Raw genomic sequence first — 18,012 nt, forward strand, 5'->3', positions numbered from 1 at the left:
CTGGACCGGCCGTGGCGCCGGAGCTCGCTGTGCGCTCCCGGCCGCGCTCGGTGGGTGCTCGGCTCTGCACCTGATGCGTTCGGGATGCCTTTCCCACCCCGGCGCGCCGGCAGCTCGCTCGCACAGCCCCTGGAAACACGCGCTCGAAATCCGCACTATCTCGCCGGCCCGCGGACCCACTGGGACGCACAGACGCGCTCGGCACCGACTCGCTCGCCTACTCCCCGGGACGCTAGCAACGTGCCTGGGCCGGGCGCGCCGGCTGCTGGCGCCACCAGCTTGAGGCCGGGGACCTTGCCCGTCGCTCTCTGGGGTCATGGCCCAGGGTCGGAGAGGGATGGCCCGCAGATCCCTTCTCGCTTTTCCTCCCACAACTCGCTGTCGGGCTTTTGTGCTTCCACTTCTCCGCGAGGCGGGTCCGCCTTCTCGCTGCTCTCGCCCAGGCGTCCGGCCCGCCCGGACTCTTGCCTTTCGTCCGGGTCTCTTTCGCTTTCCCTCTTCCTTAGCCCGGCTCCCTTTCTCTTTGCCGTCTGGCTTCCCCGGAAAAGTTGCTTCCCCAAGTTTGCTGAAGTCGTCTCCAAGCCTCCGTGGGGACGGCTGGGAGCGGGGCGCGGAGTGGGGGGCAGTGTGAGAGCGCGATCGATCCCCGGAGCTCGAGCGGGTTAGCGCCGGCTTTCTCCCGCGCCGCGGGGCTGGGCGCTGCAGCCAGCGCCAGCCGGATCACGGGCGCCGAGCCGCGGGTGGCGGGGACGGCTGACCAGGGCGCCCTGATTTCCCTCAGGACCCACGGAGCTTGTTTTTGGGGAGATATTCGGGTAGCCCAGCTTACATTCTTCCGATTGCTCCCTCCTAGTTCTCTGAAACCACGAAGTCTGCGGGGAAGCGCATGGTGGCAAGGCGCGGGTGAATGGTCACCGCTCCCACCCCCTGCCCCACCCCCACCCCATGGCCTCAGTTCCCACCCCAGGGTGGGAGCAAAAGTGTCTTGATTAGTCGTCCTGTTAACCCTTTCCGAGTAACATTTGCGGCTCTGGAGCCAATAGGGTTCCTTTTGGGGGCGGAGGCCAGCAGTGTTCCAAGAGCGAGCAAGAGCCCTTGCTCTGCGTTGTTCCCAGTTCATTTCACTGCAATACTGGCCACAGCTAGGCAGAGGCTGGGAGGGACCTGGGCCTGTGAGGTCTTTCTGACACTCTTTAGACAGGTTTGTGAGTCTCAGAGCCCTGTTACCGATCCCAAACAGCGCTTTGGGAGAGTCCTTTGTCTCCAGCCCTGTTTTCCCTTCATATTCAATGTAACTCCCATCATAGGTGCTGGTGCCAGTATCACTTCTCGCGCCTCCCAGCCATTAACAGTATCACTTACTGCTCCGGGTTACAGGACTTGCCCACTCCTGGGAGCCTGTGGGGTACACTTGGAGTTCACGTTCCCAGCATGTGCACTGCTGGCTTTAGGGGTGCATGTTTCCTAGGACCTCTCTATAGGTCCTTCGTGACCTAGCCTACATATTACAGATCCTCCTGACTACTGGGCACTTGTGGGCAGGGGATAAGTGTGCCATATTATATAAGTGTGCACATGTGTTAACTCTCTCTCCCTCTCTGGCTGGTGCATGCACACGCAGTCGAGATTTTGGATTACACACACAGTCACTCTGAGGTACCCATGGGCAGTGGGCAGAAGTGAGCCAAGCTAGTACATGGGCCACGTGTGTGTCTTTCTCTTAGTGCCTAAGGAGGCGGTCAGGGCATGGGTTCATCAGTCCTTTGCAGCTCTGAGAAGAGTGGAAGGACAGAGGTCCAGGAAGGCATTGGCTGAGGGTGAGGAGGTGGGCTGGAGGAGGAGAACCTTGCCCTTAGATTTCTGTGGGCTGCGACTCCAGGCTGCTAGCCCCAGCTAGGCTGGGTTTTGCTCCTGGGGCTACCACGGTGAGGCAGGATTTAGAAAAACTTTGTTTTCAAGATGAGGTTTGCTGCACAGGGTGTTGAGAGTGAAACTGAGTGCTTACACTGACTAGAGGAAGGGGTTAAATCCTTATTCTTTTAAATTAAGTGCTGGGCAACTTCTCATAATCAGTGTTGGCTTTGCATGGGAGCCCCCCACCCTCAGACTTAAAGAAAGCCCAAGACTCACAAGACTCTATTGTAATTTTCATTTTACTTCATCTAACAGATGTCATAGAGCAGTGAGTTGAGCATGTGCTCTAGCGGAACCTTCTCTTTACTCTCATCATCCCTGGGCCTGTAAAGGCAGACATGTAGATTTCCAGGAAGCCACTTCCGCTCCATTAAAATCTCCAAGACTGTCTTGCTGCGGGTTTGGGGGAGGTGCTAGTGTTTGAATTCTTACTTTTAGGGACACTAACTAACCTTCCTTTTGTTCTTGCATCTCTTTTGCCTCTTTCCCCCTCTTCCCCTTTAGCCCTCTCCACTGGCCCAGGAAACCCACCCTGCCCTGCCACGCAGAGCCAGGAAGGAAAGAGAGCCTCATGCCTAAGCCTCGGGGAGCACCATGGATCTGACAAAGATGGGCATGATCCAGCTGCAGAACCCCAGCCACCCCACGGGGCTCCTTTGCAAGGCCAACCAGATGCGGCTGGCCGGGACGCTGTGCGATGTGGTCATCATGGTGGACAGCCAGGAGTTCCACGCCCACCGGACCGTGCTGGCCTGCACCAGCAAGATGTTCGAGATCCTCTTCCACCGCAATAGCCAGCACTATACTCTGGACTTCCTCTCTCCAAAGACCTTCCAGCAGATTCTGGAGTATGCGTACACGGCCACGCTGCAAGCCAAGGCGGAGGACCTGGATGACCTGCTGTACGCAGCTGAGATCCTGGAGATCGAGTACCTGGAGGAGCAGTGCCTGAAGATCCTGGAGACCATCCAGGCCTCAGACGACAATGACACGGAGGCAACCATGGCGGACGGCGGGGCCGAGGAGGAAGAGGACCGCAAGGCTCGGTATCTCAAGAACATCTTCATCTCGAAGCATTCCAGCGAGGAGAGTGGGTATGCCAGCGTAGCTGCTCAGAGCCTCCCTGGGCCCATGGTGGACCAGAGCCCTTCCGTCTCCACCTCATTTGGCCTTTCCGCCATGAGTCCCACCAAGGCGGCAGTGGACAGTTTGATGACCATAGGACAGTCTCTCCTGCAGGGGGCTCTTCAGCTGCCTGCCAGGCCTGAGGAACCGACTCTGGCTGGGGTTGGGCGGCACCCTGCGGTGGCCGAGGTGAAGCCGGAGATGATGCAGGTGGATGAGGTGCCCGGCCAGGACAGCCCTGGGGCAGCCGAGTCTAGCATCTCAGCCGGGATGGGGGACAAGGTTGAGGAAAGGGGCAAGGAGGGACCCGGGACCCCAACTCGGAGCAGCGTCATCACCAGCGCTAGAGAGCTGCACTATGGACGTGAGGAGAGCGCCGAGCAGCTGCCGCCTCTAACCGAGGTTGGCCAGGGTCCCCCAGGCCGACCGGAGCCCCCCGCGCCCCCTGCTGAGAAACACCTGGGCATCTATTCCGTGCTGCCCAACCACAAGGCCGATGCCGTTTTGAGCGTGCCGTCTTCGGTGACCTCGGGCCTCCATGTGCAGCCCACCCTGGCCGTCTCCATGGACTTCAGCACCTACGGGGGTCTGCTGCCCCAGGGCTTCATCCAGAGGGAGCTGTTCAGCAAGCTGGGGGAGCTGGCGGTGGGCATGAAGGCAGAGAGCCGCACTGTCGGGGAACAGTGCAGCGTCTGCGGGGTGGAGCTTCCTGACAACGAGGCCGTGGAGCAGCACAGGTAGGCCCCTCCGTACCCATCACCCTGACCCTGAATTTCTGGCCTTGACCCTGCCTTCAGACGCAGCCATTCCCGAGGCCTGGGGCCTGGCTCCTCTGTTGTCTTTGCTCTTTGTGAAAAACCACCTGTGGGGGGACACTTTTCAGGTGTGGTGAGGGGGCCTCGGTCTTTCCTAAACGCTGGGGGACTTACGCACCCAGTTTCTTTTTTAAAAAAATATGATTTTATTTTATTGATTTATTTTTTTGGGCACGCTGTGCAGCCTAGAGAAATGGCAATAAAAACACAAATAAACAAACGGGACCTAATGAAACTTAAAAGCTTTTGCACAGCAAAGGAAACCATAAGCAGCTTGCAGGATCTTACTTCCCCGCCCAGGGACTGAACCCCACGCCCTCAGCAGTGAAAGTGCAGAGTCCTAGCCACTGGGCTGCCAGGGCATTTCCTGTGCTCAGTTTCTCACTAGGCTTTTTCCTCTCTTTTTGGCATTTGGGCTCCCATTTTTCTTTTCCTGATGTTGGGTCTGTTCTCCTTTTCCTGGAGTGACTCATCAAGTGGAGGGAGGGAGAAGTGGGGTAAGGAAGAAGGGCCCATGGCCTGGATCTGGCCACGTAGCCAGGTTTCAGGTACCTGAGTTCCCATGTGGTGGTTCCTGCCAAGGTAGCCTGTCTGCAGCTCTGGAGGACGGGAGGGGCTGGAGGCTGCTTAGATCACAAGAGCAGCTGCAGGTTCCAAACGTCATTCCTGGTGAACATTCATCACCAGGAACGTTGCTTCCTCTCCCTTCTCATTCTTTGTCCCTGTAAACACATTTCGAGGGAGTTGATTTAAATTCAAGGGGGAAGGATGGGTAGGAGACACATTGGTTTTGCAGCATGCGGCCTTATTCTTAACCCCTCCCTACTCACACTGAATTAAATACCACTTTGGGCTAGCATTGGCTTCCCTCTGGCTTCTGTTTCTTTCTCTGTGAAATAGCTTTTATGACATGCCTGGTTCAGGTGCTTTTCATGGAGTCACGTTTTTCTTACGGCAGTTTTTCCAGGTGGATGACGTTCTTTTACATAGGAAGATACTAAGACCTTTTCCCAGGGTCATATAGATACTGAGGCAGAGCTGGAATCAGATTCAGGTCTTAACCCTCTTGCACTTGGCTGCCTCTTGGAGCCATCAGTCCTGAAGAGGATCGTATCTACAGAACAGAGGGTTTTGAAAATCGCTTATCAGAAGTTGAGTAAACACACAGGGAACCTGTAGTGACTTCGGTGTTCATCTGCATCTGTCGTAAGGATATGCCCATCACATTACCCTGGTTTCCTGGGTCGGGTGAATGGTGTCAAGAAGTCCAGTTTCTCTTGCCGTCTGTGATAACATTTCCCTGCACACCCTCTTGCCTGCTGTTTTCCTGATCTTGGGTGGATTCTTCACTTTTGCCCTCTTCTACCCTCCCCCCATTCTTCTGTTGACTATTCAGGAGCGGGTGTGAGGGAGAGGGGGTGGGGGCATGGAGGTGGAGGCTTTTGGCGGTCATCTGATTACCCCAAGCTGAGCTGGAACCTGCTCCAACACCGCTTAATGGGGGGCTCTGAGACCTACCTTGTGGAAAGTGCTGCTGAGCTAAACATAGCCGATCCTTTTCCGGCAGGGTGCGAAAAGTAACCGCCACTAAGGTGTGTCTTCGTGATGTTTGTACTGCTCAGAAATAGACCGAGGTTGTGTTTGTTTTTGCTCAAACTTTCCTAAAGAGGAAACCCTCTCCCCAAACTTGACCAGATAGATGATCATCTTCTCCGGATGTGAATTATTTCAGTTATGTGCTATGAGAAATGGGGTATAGTGGAAAGTAATTTAAAAAATATATATATATATATATATATTTATTTATTTATTTGGCTGTGCTGGGTCTTAGTTGCGGCATGCGGGATCTTTAGTTGCAGCATGTGAACTCTTAGTTGCGGCATGTGGGATCTAGTTCCCTGACCAGGGACTGAACCCAGGCCCCCTGCATTGGGAGCGTGGAGTCTTAGCCACTGGACCACCAGGGAAGTCCCAGGAAAGTAATTTTTTAAATTGAGGTATAATTGACATGTAACAGCTTCAGGTATACAATGTAATGATTTGATATTTGTATATTTTATGAAATGATCACTGTGATAAGTCGACTTAGTTAAAATCCATCACCGTACATAGGAATTTTTTCCTTGAGCACTTTTTTAAGATCTGCTCTCTTAGCAACTTTCATATATGGAATACAGTATTGTTAACTGTAGTCATCATGTTGTGTGTTATATCCCCAGGGCTTATTCGTTTTATAACTGGAAATTTGTACCTTTTGACTACCTTCACCCATTGCTCCCAGCCCCTGTTCCCTGGAAAGCAGGGTTTTTTTCTGGCTTCTTGTTGGGTCTTGTTTGCTTCTTTTTACCTGAGAGGGCTGCAAAAGCTATTACTCTCCCAGGGGTTCCAAGTTCTCATTCTGTGGGACCCTTGTTCCTCTGGGGAGAGGTGGAGGGCTGGCTGTGGTCTACCCCGTCAGAGCATGGGTGGCAGAACTAGCCGTATAGAGCAGTGAGAGCTTGGCAACGTTATGGAGCTGTCTTGAGCCTTGTTTCACTCTCTTTAAAATGCAGGTGGTCTGTAGGGTGGGATGCTGGATTAACGAAGTAGCATCCAGAAATCCCTGGAGCTGTGACTGGCGCTTAGTAACCAGGAGGGCGAGGAAGGGACCCTGAGACTTTCATGTCGCCTGGGTCTCGTCTCTGCATCGCCCCACCTGGCTCTGTGTTCTAGTGTGTAGTGTCCACAGCACTGCCATCGACGGGTTGAGTTGGCTGCGGGGCAGTGCCGAGGATATCCCCGTCCTTGGGAGCTTGTGATGGCAAGCCGCCAGTCCTGGCGTCCTTGGCCTCACGCTGTGGGCTGCTGACACGGAGACTGTGCTTTTGACTGAGGGTGGAAAGTAGGCTGCTGCAGCCCAAGAAGCTGGAGGCTGGGGCTGTGCCCTGGATGGAGAGCTGTGAGGTCTCAGGAAGTCAAGGGTGGAGAGAATGTTCCCGTGTACACTCCACCTTCCCTCTGACCGGCAGCCCCTGGCTCCTGATCAGGTGTGCTTTTTGGGGGGAGACTTTTCCTCTCTCCCTGTCTCTCAGACCTCCAGGATTAAGGTCTGAGAGACAAGCAGAGACTTCCCTATTTCCTACTGCTCTCTGTTCCTTCCCCCACATCACAAGTCCCAGCGTAGCACACACAAAAAGGCAAGGCAGAGCAATCAGAGTGGGAGATCTGATGTCAGGAGGCTGTGGAATTGGCTGTGAATGTGACAGTGATGAACATGATGAAATAACAGGCTACAGGATTTATTTTATTTTGTTGTTAAGCCAGTAGGCTGGTAGGTAAAGGTTAGGTACTTGCTAGTTATTGTTGTCTTTCTTGTTGGTGGGGGGCGGGCAGAAGGGCATGGAGAGGAAGGAAGAGGAGAGTGTTAGGAAGGGATGCAGGAAGGAGGGTTTGATTCTACAACAGACCATCAGTAGCTTTCCTCACGACTTGGTCCCAAGCTGGTGAGAGGGGAGCCTGCTGGCCCAACAGACAGTTTGAATGAAACTTTATAAAGTTGTGGTCCCTGCAGTGCATGGTGAGATGTAAAAACAATGTCAGATGTAGCTGTGGATTGATGGAAAGCCCACAGAGATGCTATCTGGGTCAATCACACAGGGCTTACCTGCCTAAAGGACCCAGAAGGCAGTCAGAACAATCAGAAGACCTGCTAGAGGAGCAGATCTATCCAGGCAGATGCAGGAGTAAGTGCTGGACCCTAAAACCTTCCAGGCCGGCCCGTGTTACAGAGGGTAATGTCTGAGGGAGGGAAGGGTCACATCAGGAAGATTGGACTCTCCTTCCCTAGACTCAGTCTCTGTTCTGTCTCTCTCTCCCCGAAAGGCTGAGCCTGTTCCGCATGTAGCCTTGTCTGGATCTGATCTAGGGACCAGCTCTACCAGGCCAGGTGCACCTTCTCCTTCTTAGAGTTATATACCTGTGATAAGATTACGGGGAACTGTGGTTGACTTAAGTGTCAACACAGCCCTCGTGGTCCTGTCTCCCCAGGCTCATATAGCTTGGTCTTAATATGTTTCTGAATTTAGTGCTGCAGAATCAGAGTGGGACCTGCCTTCCCAGGAGCCTCTGGGTCTTCTACAGACAGCAAGCCCTTGGATAGCTACAGTGTGTATCCTGCACACACACAGTGGGAACTCTTTCCTGGTTCTTGCAGGGATGCTCGGGAACCACATGGGTGGGCTCAGCCTGCCCCCCACTCAGGCGTGCAGCCCTTCTCCGAGGCTTCCCAGGGCCAGCCCTAGGGTGCAGGAGCCTCATCGCTGAGATGTCAGGGTTCTGCCTGGCCCTTTGCCTTGGCCTCTCTCAGGTGGCCGGCTGCTCGGTGTTCAGTGGTTGACCATGTAGAGGATCAATAGCCGTTGACCTTGGCTTGGCCACTTGGGGAGTGGAGAAGCTGCCCTGCACTCTTGGTCCTCTCTCTTCGTTCTGCCAACTTTAGGCACCTCTGAGGTCAAACGAGATTCTATTTGGATGAGAGTATGCAGTGGGATAATGATGGCAACAGCAGGAATATTAATAATGCCTCTTATTGGTTGTTCTACTTTCTCCTTTGCAAAGCAGCTTTAATGACTTTATCTCTCTTAACCTCACAGCCTCCGCTCAGGGGGTGCAGGTCCCTCATTCCATATCTGTGTTGATATAGTCTGAAAAGCTCTGAAAGCTAAAAGGCTTTGTGTAAGTTTGCAGCAAACTCATTTAGTAGCAAAACCTGATCTGAACTGATGTGAGGCTATATTTATCCTGCCTATTTTGAATATTCATATGTTTTGCTGCAAAAATATTAATGTGTTTGATTACAGAGTGCTTCCCTAGACTCCTCTGGGGCTGGTGAACATTATAGCCCACATAGTTCCTTTCTAAAATCGGAACAGTTCGGATTTCTGAAGCACCCAAGGGTTTTGGGTAAGGGATTGTCAACCGTTATCAGCCCCAACTTTCGGAGGAGGAAAATGAGCTTTGAGTGAATGACATGCCCAAGGTCACATAGCTATAAATGGCTAGAGCCAGGAGCTCGGCTCGCCTTCTAATTCACAGTCTTGGGTGCTCCACGCCAGGCCATATAAGCACATGGGCATTGCTCTTCTGGGTCAGATCCATCTGACCTAGTCTTTGGGTGCCAACACCATCCCTAAGATACCACCGTTGGAGGCTACAGCTCTGTTCCTTGACGTCAATCCTAAAGGTCAGTTGAAGCCCAGCTTCTCTTAATAGCTATTTATGGCTGCTCTGTCATTCACAGATTTGCCCAAATCCTTTCTGAAACCATTTCTATTTCCAGGAAGTATCCTTTTGGGGCGTGATGAATGACTTAAGTTGATAAGCTCGTGGGCTTCTGGACATCTGTTCTGTTGGAGAGGTCACTGGTTGTGAAGAGAGGAAGATGGCTTTGTGGTGGTGTGTCCTGCCATTTTGGAGGCGGGGCCTCTACGCTCAGCTCTGTAGTTTTTGTTTTTCAGCTCTTGTCACTCTTGTCCATCTCTTTTTCATCGTGAGCTTTAACTTCTTCATTTGTAAAACGAGGCACTTGGATGAGCTATTTCTGGATTGTTGAACTCTTAAAAAAGTTCTCCTTTTGCCCCTTCTGCACTCACTTATATCTTCATGAAGCCCTTTCGGTCAGTTGGATTTTGCTCTGGTTTGGCAGTCAGCCAGCTGAAATAGGGGGTCCTATTTGATTTCATTTTGTCTGCTCTGACTTCGTTTTTTAATACTTTAACCTGCTTAGGGTTACTGAGTCATCTGGGATCTAGACTGAACTCTTGGAAATTTTGAAGATGAGCTCTTTTATTTTCTTTCTAATGGAAGAAAGTTGCCTGCTCTTTCATCTCGGTGAGAAGTCCCATTTTAATTTGCTGTCACTATTGGTTAGAGCTGCTAATTGCTGGAAGGAAAGGGGAAGAAAGCTTTAGTTCAGCAATACTTTTCCCTCCTGCTTGTTCTAGGAAAACTATTTGTGAATCTTTAAAATAGTGATTATCCTAAACTGTTAAAATCAAAACTCCATTCACAACTCCGATTTCTTGCTAATTCAAGGGGAAAACATTTCCCGTTATTTTAATTTTTAAAAATTAATGACTTTAAAACAAGTCCAACTGAAAGCCCACGTGTGAGACATAAAAGTCTTGCTAAATGAATACAGGCGTGCCTCAATTTGCCCATTGGAGGGTTCTGGAATTTTCCACGTTAAGTAAGGGTGTTCTTAGTCAAGTTCTGTTTTGGTGGTTTTAGGTGAAAAGCCTGACTCGGTTGGTAGTTATTTTGTTAGAAAGGAAAATTAATCATGGCATCCCCTCTCCCCGACCTCCAACCCCCTGTTTTTCCCATAGTAAATGGGCATTTTGAGCAAATTAGACTATCTGGGTCAGAATCCCGATTTCACCACTTACCAGCAGTGTGACTATGGTTACACGACTTAACCTCTCTGTGCCTGTTTGCTCGTCTATAAAATGGGAATAATAACAGTACCTACTCACTGGGTTGTTACAGGAATTAATCAGTAAATATTTGTCACGTGCAAGGAAGGATGGCAGAAAGTAAATGTTTGCTATTGTATTTTTGCTGCCACTGTTGGTGTGAAGCTGGCAGTGCAGGGTAAAATTTGTGTTCGTGTTGGTTCAGGTCCTGCTTTCCCCCAGAGGTGTCAGTTTATCCAGCACCTAAGAACCGCTGCCTCTGGGTCCGTGTGTTTGGAGCTGATTCACAGTGAGCACCTGCATTTTTCCCCAAAAGCTGATCTTTCGTAGCACGGTGGCCAGGGTACTCTTCGTCCCATTGACCTGAAGCCTGATGAGTCATTCCAGCCCTCATTTAAATTTAGCTAGGCAGCACTCCACGGTCGGTCATCAGTTCCAAATGCCGAGGCGGCTCACTGATGCAGTGTCCTATTGCCTGTGCACGTGGTCAGGCCAGCAAATCACTGTGGTCGGGGCAGAGACGGAGGAGAGTACAAACACCTTCTCACCCAGAGAAGTCTGAGCTTGTGGATGTGGCGTGTTCCAGAGCCCCTGTCCTTTCCCACCCCACAGTGCAGGATGCTTCTAAGGGAGGATTCAGCAAACGTCGCTTTGAGTGCTTGACACGTGTCAGGTTCTGTGCTAAGTGCATTCATAGTCAGAATCTTCTCAAACCCTCCAGCTGCCCTGCAGGGTGGATATTCGTTTCCCATTCCCTGATGGGCAGAGGGAAGCCCGAGAGGTTAATGGACTGGTCCCTGGTAAGTCGGTGAAGGGTGGCACCGGGGTTTGTGCCCAGGTCTTCTGGCTTCATGTTCATTCCATAATGTCCTGCTTGGATTTTCAGCCCCTGATGGAGTCAAAGGGAAGGAGGGACACAGGAAGGACCAACTCATGTTCCTTGCAGCTGCTGACCAGGAGGCTCATCGCTTGGCTTCCTCCGGTGGCTTGAAAGGAGGGAGGGAGAATGCAGCTTACCTCGAAGGGTTTGTGTCTTTGGGGGCTGGGACCACATGGGTCCATCATCTCTAACAGACATACAGAGAGACCAGCTTCCAGTGATAGACGGCTTTTATGCTGACTCCAAAAACAGAAAAAGGGAGAGGAAAAAAAACCCATTTACAAAAATAAAAATTCCATGCCGTTAATTTCATGCCAGCATAATCAGAAATTCCCCTTTCTACTGTTTCCCCTTAAAAGCCCCCGTGTCCTTATTATGCTGGCTCAGTCTGGAAAAACTCTGGTTGGGTTTTGACTACATGAGGCTTATCTCTGCAGCTGCAAAGAGGGGATCCGGTACTTCATCGTCAGCATGGAAACTTCGGCTAAGAACTCGCAGTAACCTGCTTAATTCCATATTCCTAGCTCACTTTCGGATCTTGTCCTCAAGACCTGATTTTCTTGAGCAGGAAGAGATTGTGTTTAGCTTTGCAGTAAGAAGAAGCCAGGTTAGGTAAGAGAAAGAACTTCCTGAAACAGTGGGACCTTACTGGCAAAATTATTAGAAGATGCAGTCAGAAATTTTGATGGGCGGAGGGGTTGTGTGCCTGTTGGAAGTGGTGTTTCGAGGTCTCCCCTCTTCAGGGCCATCTAGACCCCCCAGGTGATAAGTAAGGACATACACACCAGGCATGCTAAGAATGAGACCCACACCATCACCCCTGTCTTTGTAGGGGGCAAGGTGTGTAGTGCAGGGGCACAAAGACCCATCTCAGGTAGACTTGGGTTTGAATGCTAGCGCCTCACTGTGAATTTGGGCAGATGGCTTCACCTGTCCGACCCGTCAGGCTCCTTTTCAGTGAAGTGAGGTTAGCGCCTTACCTCTCAATGTGATTCAGCCATGTTAAATGAGGTACCATGTAACATAAAGCACACAGCAGGGACTCACATGTGAGGCCGCCTCCCTTGCTTCCCGCTCCTCTTGTGACCCGGCCTGACAAGGGAACCTCTCACTCCACGCCCCAAGCCACCCTCGCCTGGCATTGGTCTCTAAGTGGATTAGCTGAGCGTTGTGATCTTAATGCCATTAGGCCTGCTGGTACAACTCTCCTCGCCATAGTGAGAAGCAGATGTGGCCGACCGTAATGGCCTTCGGTGATCCATCAGGCCCGGAGCGCCGGGGGAAAAACATCATGAGTGTTAATTTGGGGGAGTCTTTTATGGTAGCTGGGGGAAGAGTGGAGGGATTGTTTGAAATGTATTTATTTAGGCCGTTCAGCAGGTTAGATGCTGCCGGGGGTCTACCGTAGCTAAAGCCCCCTCCTCCCCCCGCCCTCCTCTTTAAAGAAGGCCCCTTCCCAGCCCTGAAGCCCAGGCCTGATTACTTCCAGAGTTGGAGAGACAACTTAGCAGGCTCTTGTTTCTTGCCGATGTACCTTATTAGTAGCACCTGGCATCATAACCCACTAATGGGAACCAGCGCTCTCCTCCTGCGTGGCCAGTGACAAGTAGGCCTGTCAGCCGGAGCTCGCCATGCGAGGAAGTTCCTATTAGCTTTATGGTCAGGAGAACTTGTCCTGTTCAGGAAATGAATGCTGCCGCTAAAGGTCCGCGGCCCTGACCCTGGCAGCATAACCTGTGCGGGCCGGGGAGACCCCGCTCAGGATGCTGGGGATTTCGGCCCCTCTCTGGTTCTTGTCACATGTAAAGAGGGAATCATTGTGGTATGTTGCAGCCTTGAACTTTTGATTTATTCAGCGAGAGCGACTTAACCGTTTCCATGCCTGGACGGCTGTGTGGTGACAGAGCTGAGGGTGTGTGCCTAGGTGTCTGGGGCAGAGGACGGAGCCCCTCATGCCGGCCGGGGTCGTCTCTGGGATTCAGGGGAGGACGCTTTGCTTGCTTTTGCCTTCCCGGAGCGTCTGGATGTTCTGAGGGAGGCTGTTGCCTGCAGAACGGTGGGAAGCTGGGAGGCGTCGCATCCGCAGCGGAACCTGGGTTTGAATGTATCCTCTGACTGTTTGGAGCTCCACGACAGATCCCTACCCACCTGCTTCCTCACTGCGAGGAAGTCAATTTCATACTTGCTGCCATGATGTTGTTCATAGGACGGTGCACACGGGTCACCCAGGGCCATGCACGTGGCATGGTCTCAGGGCACAGTGTTGGAAAGGATGTGCGTTTCCTTTATTCTCATCATAAAATGGTTTTTGAAATGGAGAAGAATGGCAGAGCACTTTTTTTCCTTTTCACCCATCAAGACCATTTTTCCCCCTCATCACAGCCTAGAATCTTTACGGAGAGACGACTTACTTAGGTGACTGCTTCTTCTGTATTTTTCAGCCCGTGAGTAATGTTTCTAAATGTGCTTTTCATGGAAAATAGCAGCGTTTGACCTCATTCTTGAGGGGAACTTTGGCCTGACTTTTTGAGAAGAGACGTTTGTGTGTTGTCTGGCAAATGGATGCGTCACTTTTGCTGCTGTTGCTGCCGCTGCCTTTTTTAAAGGCCCCTGGTGACAAAGGAGTGAACTGCACTGAGTGTCGCCAAGAAAGGGCGGGCCTGTACGGGGAGGGGTTGGACAGGACATCTCCTTCAGAAACTTCAAAACAAAGCTGTCCCTCTGTCTCTGTCATTTATGGCATCGTTGACAGTAGTTCAAGGAGAAATAAGAATAAGTTCCTACCGACTGCGGGGATGGGTGCAAAGAGGAAAGGAGAGACGTGGTCAGCAGTGGCAGGAAAGGAGAGACGTGGTGGTGACTCCAGCTGGACCTGGAGTCTTGGGGAATGGGGCCCTGGCTCATCGCTGGGCACATACACACCCTCAGGAGGTACTTCTCAACCCGTCAGCCCTCTCTGCATCCTTTCAAATAAACAGCAGCTCCTGCCCCTCTGCGAGCAGGTGAACGCTGCTTCGAGGGCGTTCACAGAGTACGGATTGGAACCGTTCGCTGCCGAAGTGAAATCGTGACAGTTGTCCCCTCGATACTCTGCTAAATTAAGGATCCGCTAACATTTCTGAGTCTACCTCCCTATATACCCCACCCCCGTCCCCTTGGCAGAAGGGATGAAGACGGTACCTAAAAACAATGTGAAGCCGCTGCTAAATCGAGGGACTCTAAAAACATTTTTCTTTCCTTGAAGTTGAGCGTGGAAAACCAGGGCTGGACTCCCAAGCACTGCAGACCCGTTGAGGGCCCGGGGCTGGCCCCTTCCTCAATTCCTAGCACAATGGTTTTCATTGCCACCGCTCCCCCCTCCTTCCCTGCTTCATAATTATCCACTATTATACTTTTCGTGTCCTGACAGCTACAGAGTGGGTTTTGTTTTTTGAGCTGAGTAGCTGCTAAATATTCCCCAGCAGCCTCGAGATTCAATGGCTCGAGGCGAGGGGGATAGGCCAAACCTTGGCATCCCCTGTTGCAAAAGTGAAAAATATTTCTGTTTGCAGTTAATTTTAGTGGCAAGCAGATCATGTTAACTGGATGTAATTGCTTCCAGATATGGCGGAGGGTTTTGTGTGTTGAGATGAAGGGTCTGGTAAGTGCTTACTTCCTGTGTAAATTAGCCTATTCCATTCAGGCTTTCATTCTGGCCAGCCCTGGATTCTGTCATTCTCCCATGTTCCCCCTCCCCAGCCCGCAGCCTGGTGTGAGAAGCAGCTTGCTCCGTCCGCCCCGTCCGAGTGCAATTCTTTTGTCACTTGTAGCCACTAACCTCTTGGTGTTTGATGTGAATTTGCCCTTAAAATAATGAGAAGGATTTGAAAAGATGCCACCTGGACCCACTTCTTGCTGGGCAGAGGCAGATTTGCAGAGCCCAGGGGCAGCTGGTATCTCCTGGTCATGTGGATGGTGTCTCAGAACCCAGAACTCCTGGTTTTCCTTGGATTTTTTTCCCTGCTGCCCTCTGACCCCTATTCCCACCTTGGAGAATACCTTTTTCTCCCTTTCTGAACAAAGCACATTCCAGTGGGTCTGAGTCCCAGAAAAATGAAACGGCTGTTGCGAGGAGGAGAAGCTTGTGGCCATAGAGAGTTCTATTAGTCAGATACGAAGCCACCGCTCTTGCAGAGCAGGTTGGACCAACACACACACCTGCCCCTTCCTGCAGAAAGAGAGAGGCAAATCCACCCAGGGAATCTTCTCCAGGTTCCTGTGGGTTTCCAGGGTTGGAACCGAGGAAAAGTGTTAAGATCCGAGTTCTCCCAAATTCCGATTTTGTTCTGTGGCCAGTCCCACATTCTTAGTGCTATTTGCATAAGAGATTGCTGTTTATCTTCCTGTATCAGCTCCACTGATAACCCCTGTGGTCTGTTTAACAATCTATGAGGAGTAGATTACTTGATAAATGCCAGTTTTTCCAATATGCAAAGATAAACTGTTGGGGTCAGGGTGAGGGGTGGTATTAGGAAGGAGAGACCAGGTGGGGAGCCAGGACCCTCTTTCAGATTGGGATGGAGATGTGTGAAGGCACCTGATGGCAGAAAACAGGTATCTTGTAAAACACAGCAGCTGCATTTATCACACAGTTTATCAGCTTCCTGCCCTCCCCTACTTTGCTCCCCCTTCGTGTGGACACGCATCCTCTGCGAACATTTCGCTGAGCGGGCTGTCAATGCCCATGTTCATACAAGAGGGAAAAGGGTGTAGGCAATCTTTGCCTCTTCAGTTCCTGCTGTTTTCTGCCTTAATCCTCTCCCACTCCCACAGGTTGTTGGCCGATAAGTAATGTGTGCTTACAAAAAATATGTAAATCTGAAATCTCAGATGGGTGGACTTTTCCCACCTGCGCTGAATTTGCTTCTTTAAGCAGGGCGCCGGGTTCCGGAAGAAGCCAGGTGAAAAGAAAACTTCTGACCCCATCACCTAGTCAATAAGCTGTCTGAGAATCAAACAAAAGAGTTTGGACTGGCTGCTAAAGCTAGGAACCCAACTGATAGCTTTGTTTTGATGTCCTTGTAATGTTTGCAGATCACGGAGGGTGCTATTTAGAGCAGGGGGTATCTACCAGGACAGACTTACTGGGAAGTTGAAACAGTGAGCACAGAGTCCGGGAGATGCTAAAGATAGTGAGACACAGCCCGGGAATTGGGGTGGGGATGACAGTTCCTCACGCAAGGGAAGAGGCTCTCTGGGATGTTACGGAGGTGGAGGTGTCCAGGGACGGTGTGCGGTGATGGAAGAGTGCAGGCTTCAGAGTGAGGCAACCTGGATGAAAACCCAGGCTCCAGAATTTGCTAACTGGATACCTTGAACAGGTTACTTGGCCTTTCTGAGCCCTCGTTTCCTTGTTCCGTAAAAAAATATGTGGCTAATACCTTTTAGGTGGTTATGTGAATAAAATATGTATAAAGAGGGAATTCCCTGGTGGTGCAGTGGTTGCCACTGGACGCTCTCACTGCTGTGGGCCCGGGTTCGATTCCTGGTCAGGGAACTAAGATCCCACAAGCCATGAGGTGCGGCCAAAAAAAAAAAAAAATTATAAAGTGCGTAACACAGTGAAGGTACTTTGCAAACGGGCACTACTGAGCTTTAGAACCTGCTCTTTTGGCTCAGGAGCAACTATGAGAGGAACCAGTGAAACCTTTTGTTTTGGGCACTGCTAAACTGAGGCTAGTACTGACCCCGTGCTAGCAGCCAGCAGGTGAAATGATAGAGTAAGTTGAATGCATGGTGAATATAAAGGTCTCCATTTGTGAAGGCTCCTGCCATTCTAAAGAAGCCTTCATATCTAATGAGTGATCACGTAACCCTGCAATGAGGCCACGGCCCCAGGCACTTTAGAAATCTTTCAGAATCCTTTCCAAAGTCTGTGCTACATTCTTTTTTGCCTTGTGCTTTGGGAGGGTAGATTTGACTTTTGGAAATGGTCAAAATAATTCCGTGACAAATCTGGTGACTATAGTGTGCGATGACATTGGTGACCGTGGGCTGACTCTGAAGGTAGATCTTTGGAAAGAGTGTGTAGAGCGGGCTTGTCAGCTCAGCCCCGGGGGTGCACGTTGGCCTTACTTCTTTGGGTGGGAGGCGAACAAGGCCAAGGGGCTTGTGATTTCCAACCGCTGTCCCAGAAGGAGTCACTGCCACTGATCACCCCACCCCCCAACCCTGGGCCTGGGGCGGACTCCTCTCATTGCTGGTGTGTTTCTGCATTTGTGGTTGGGCCTCCTGTGAGTTTGGGCTCCCAAGAGGCACTTCTGGTGTTAAAAAATCTAGACCACCGCGAGTCAGTGTTACTTGGAGTCAGGAAGGATGGATCGAGTTCTGACACATACCCTCCAAGGGGGTAGGCACAGGAGGCTTGGGGGCTTGAATGTGAATCCTGACTTTATCTCTTGGGAAGGCTCTGGCAGGTGAAAGGAGCTTGTGTGTTAAAATCCTAGCCTGGTACCCGGCACATCCTCAGCGTGATTAGTCCCCTTTTCTAACAGCCTTACTTGTCCGGAACACCTGGAGGGTGGAGGGAGGAATATTTGTCTTTCCTCTCCGTGGGAACCACCACTGGGCTGTCAGTTGAGCTCAGATTCACCTTGGGATTGTCCAGTCTGGATCTTTGGTGACCTGGCTGAGCAGGGGCACGGCGCTTAGGCTCTCTCTCCCGCTCTCTCCTCGCTCTCTGCATTATTTATAGTAAACCATATTAGAGCCGAGTGTTAAAGTGGAAGGATGAGTCATTCCATTGAAACCATTGATGACATAAATAAAAGCGAAATGCTTACTATGT

The 18,012-nt window shown here is 51.2% G+C and overlaps 1 protein-coding gene across 1 annotated transcript in view; it reads left to right on the forward strand.

The window, feature by feature from the left end:
* Nucleotides 1–18,012, forward strand: part of ZBTB16 (zinc finger and BTB domain containing 16) — a 189,417-nt gene that overhangs the window by 926 nt on the left and 170,479 nt on the right. Inside the window, exon 2 of the mRNA XM_060160423.1 lies at nt 2,419–3,776. Coding sequence (XP_060016406.1) covers nt 2,509–3,776 — 1,268 coding nt within the window. The 5' untranslated portion in view covers nt 2,419–2,508. The remainder of the gene's footprint in view (nt 1–2,418; nt 3,777–18,012) is intronic.

The sequence above is a fragment of the Lagenorhynchus albirostris genome, chromosome 9, assembly GCF_949774975.1.
Source record: "Lagenorhynchus albirostris chromosome 9, mLagAlb1.1, whole genome shotgun sequence".
NCBI classification, from domain to species: domain Eukaryota; kingdom Metazoa; phylum Chordata; class Mammalia; order Artiodactyla; family Delphinidae; genus Lagenorhynchus; species Lagenorhynchus albirostris.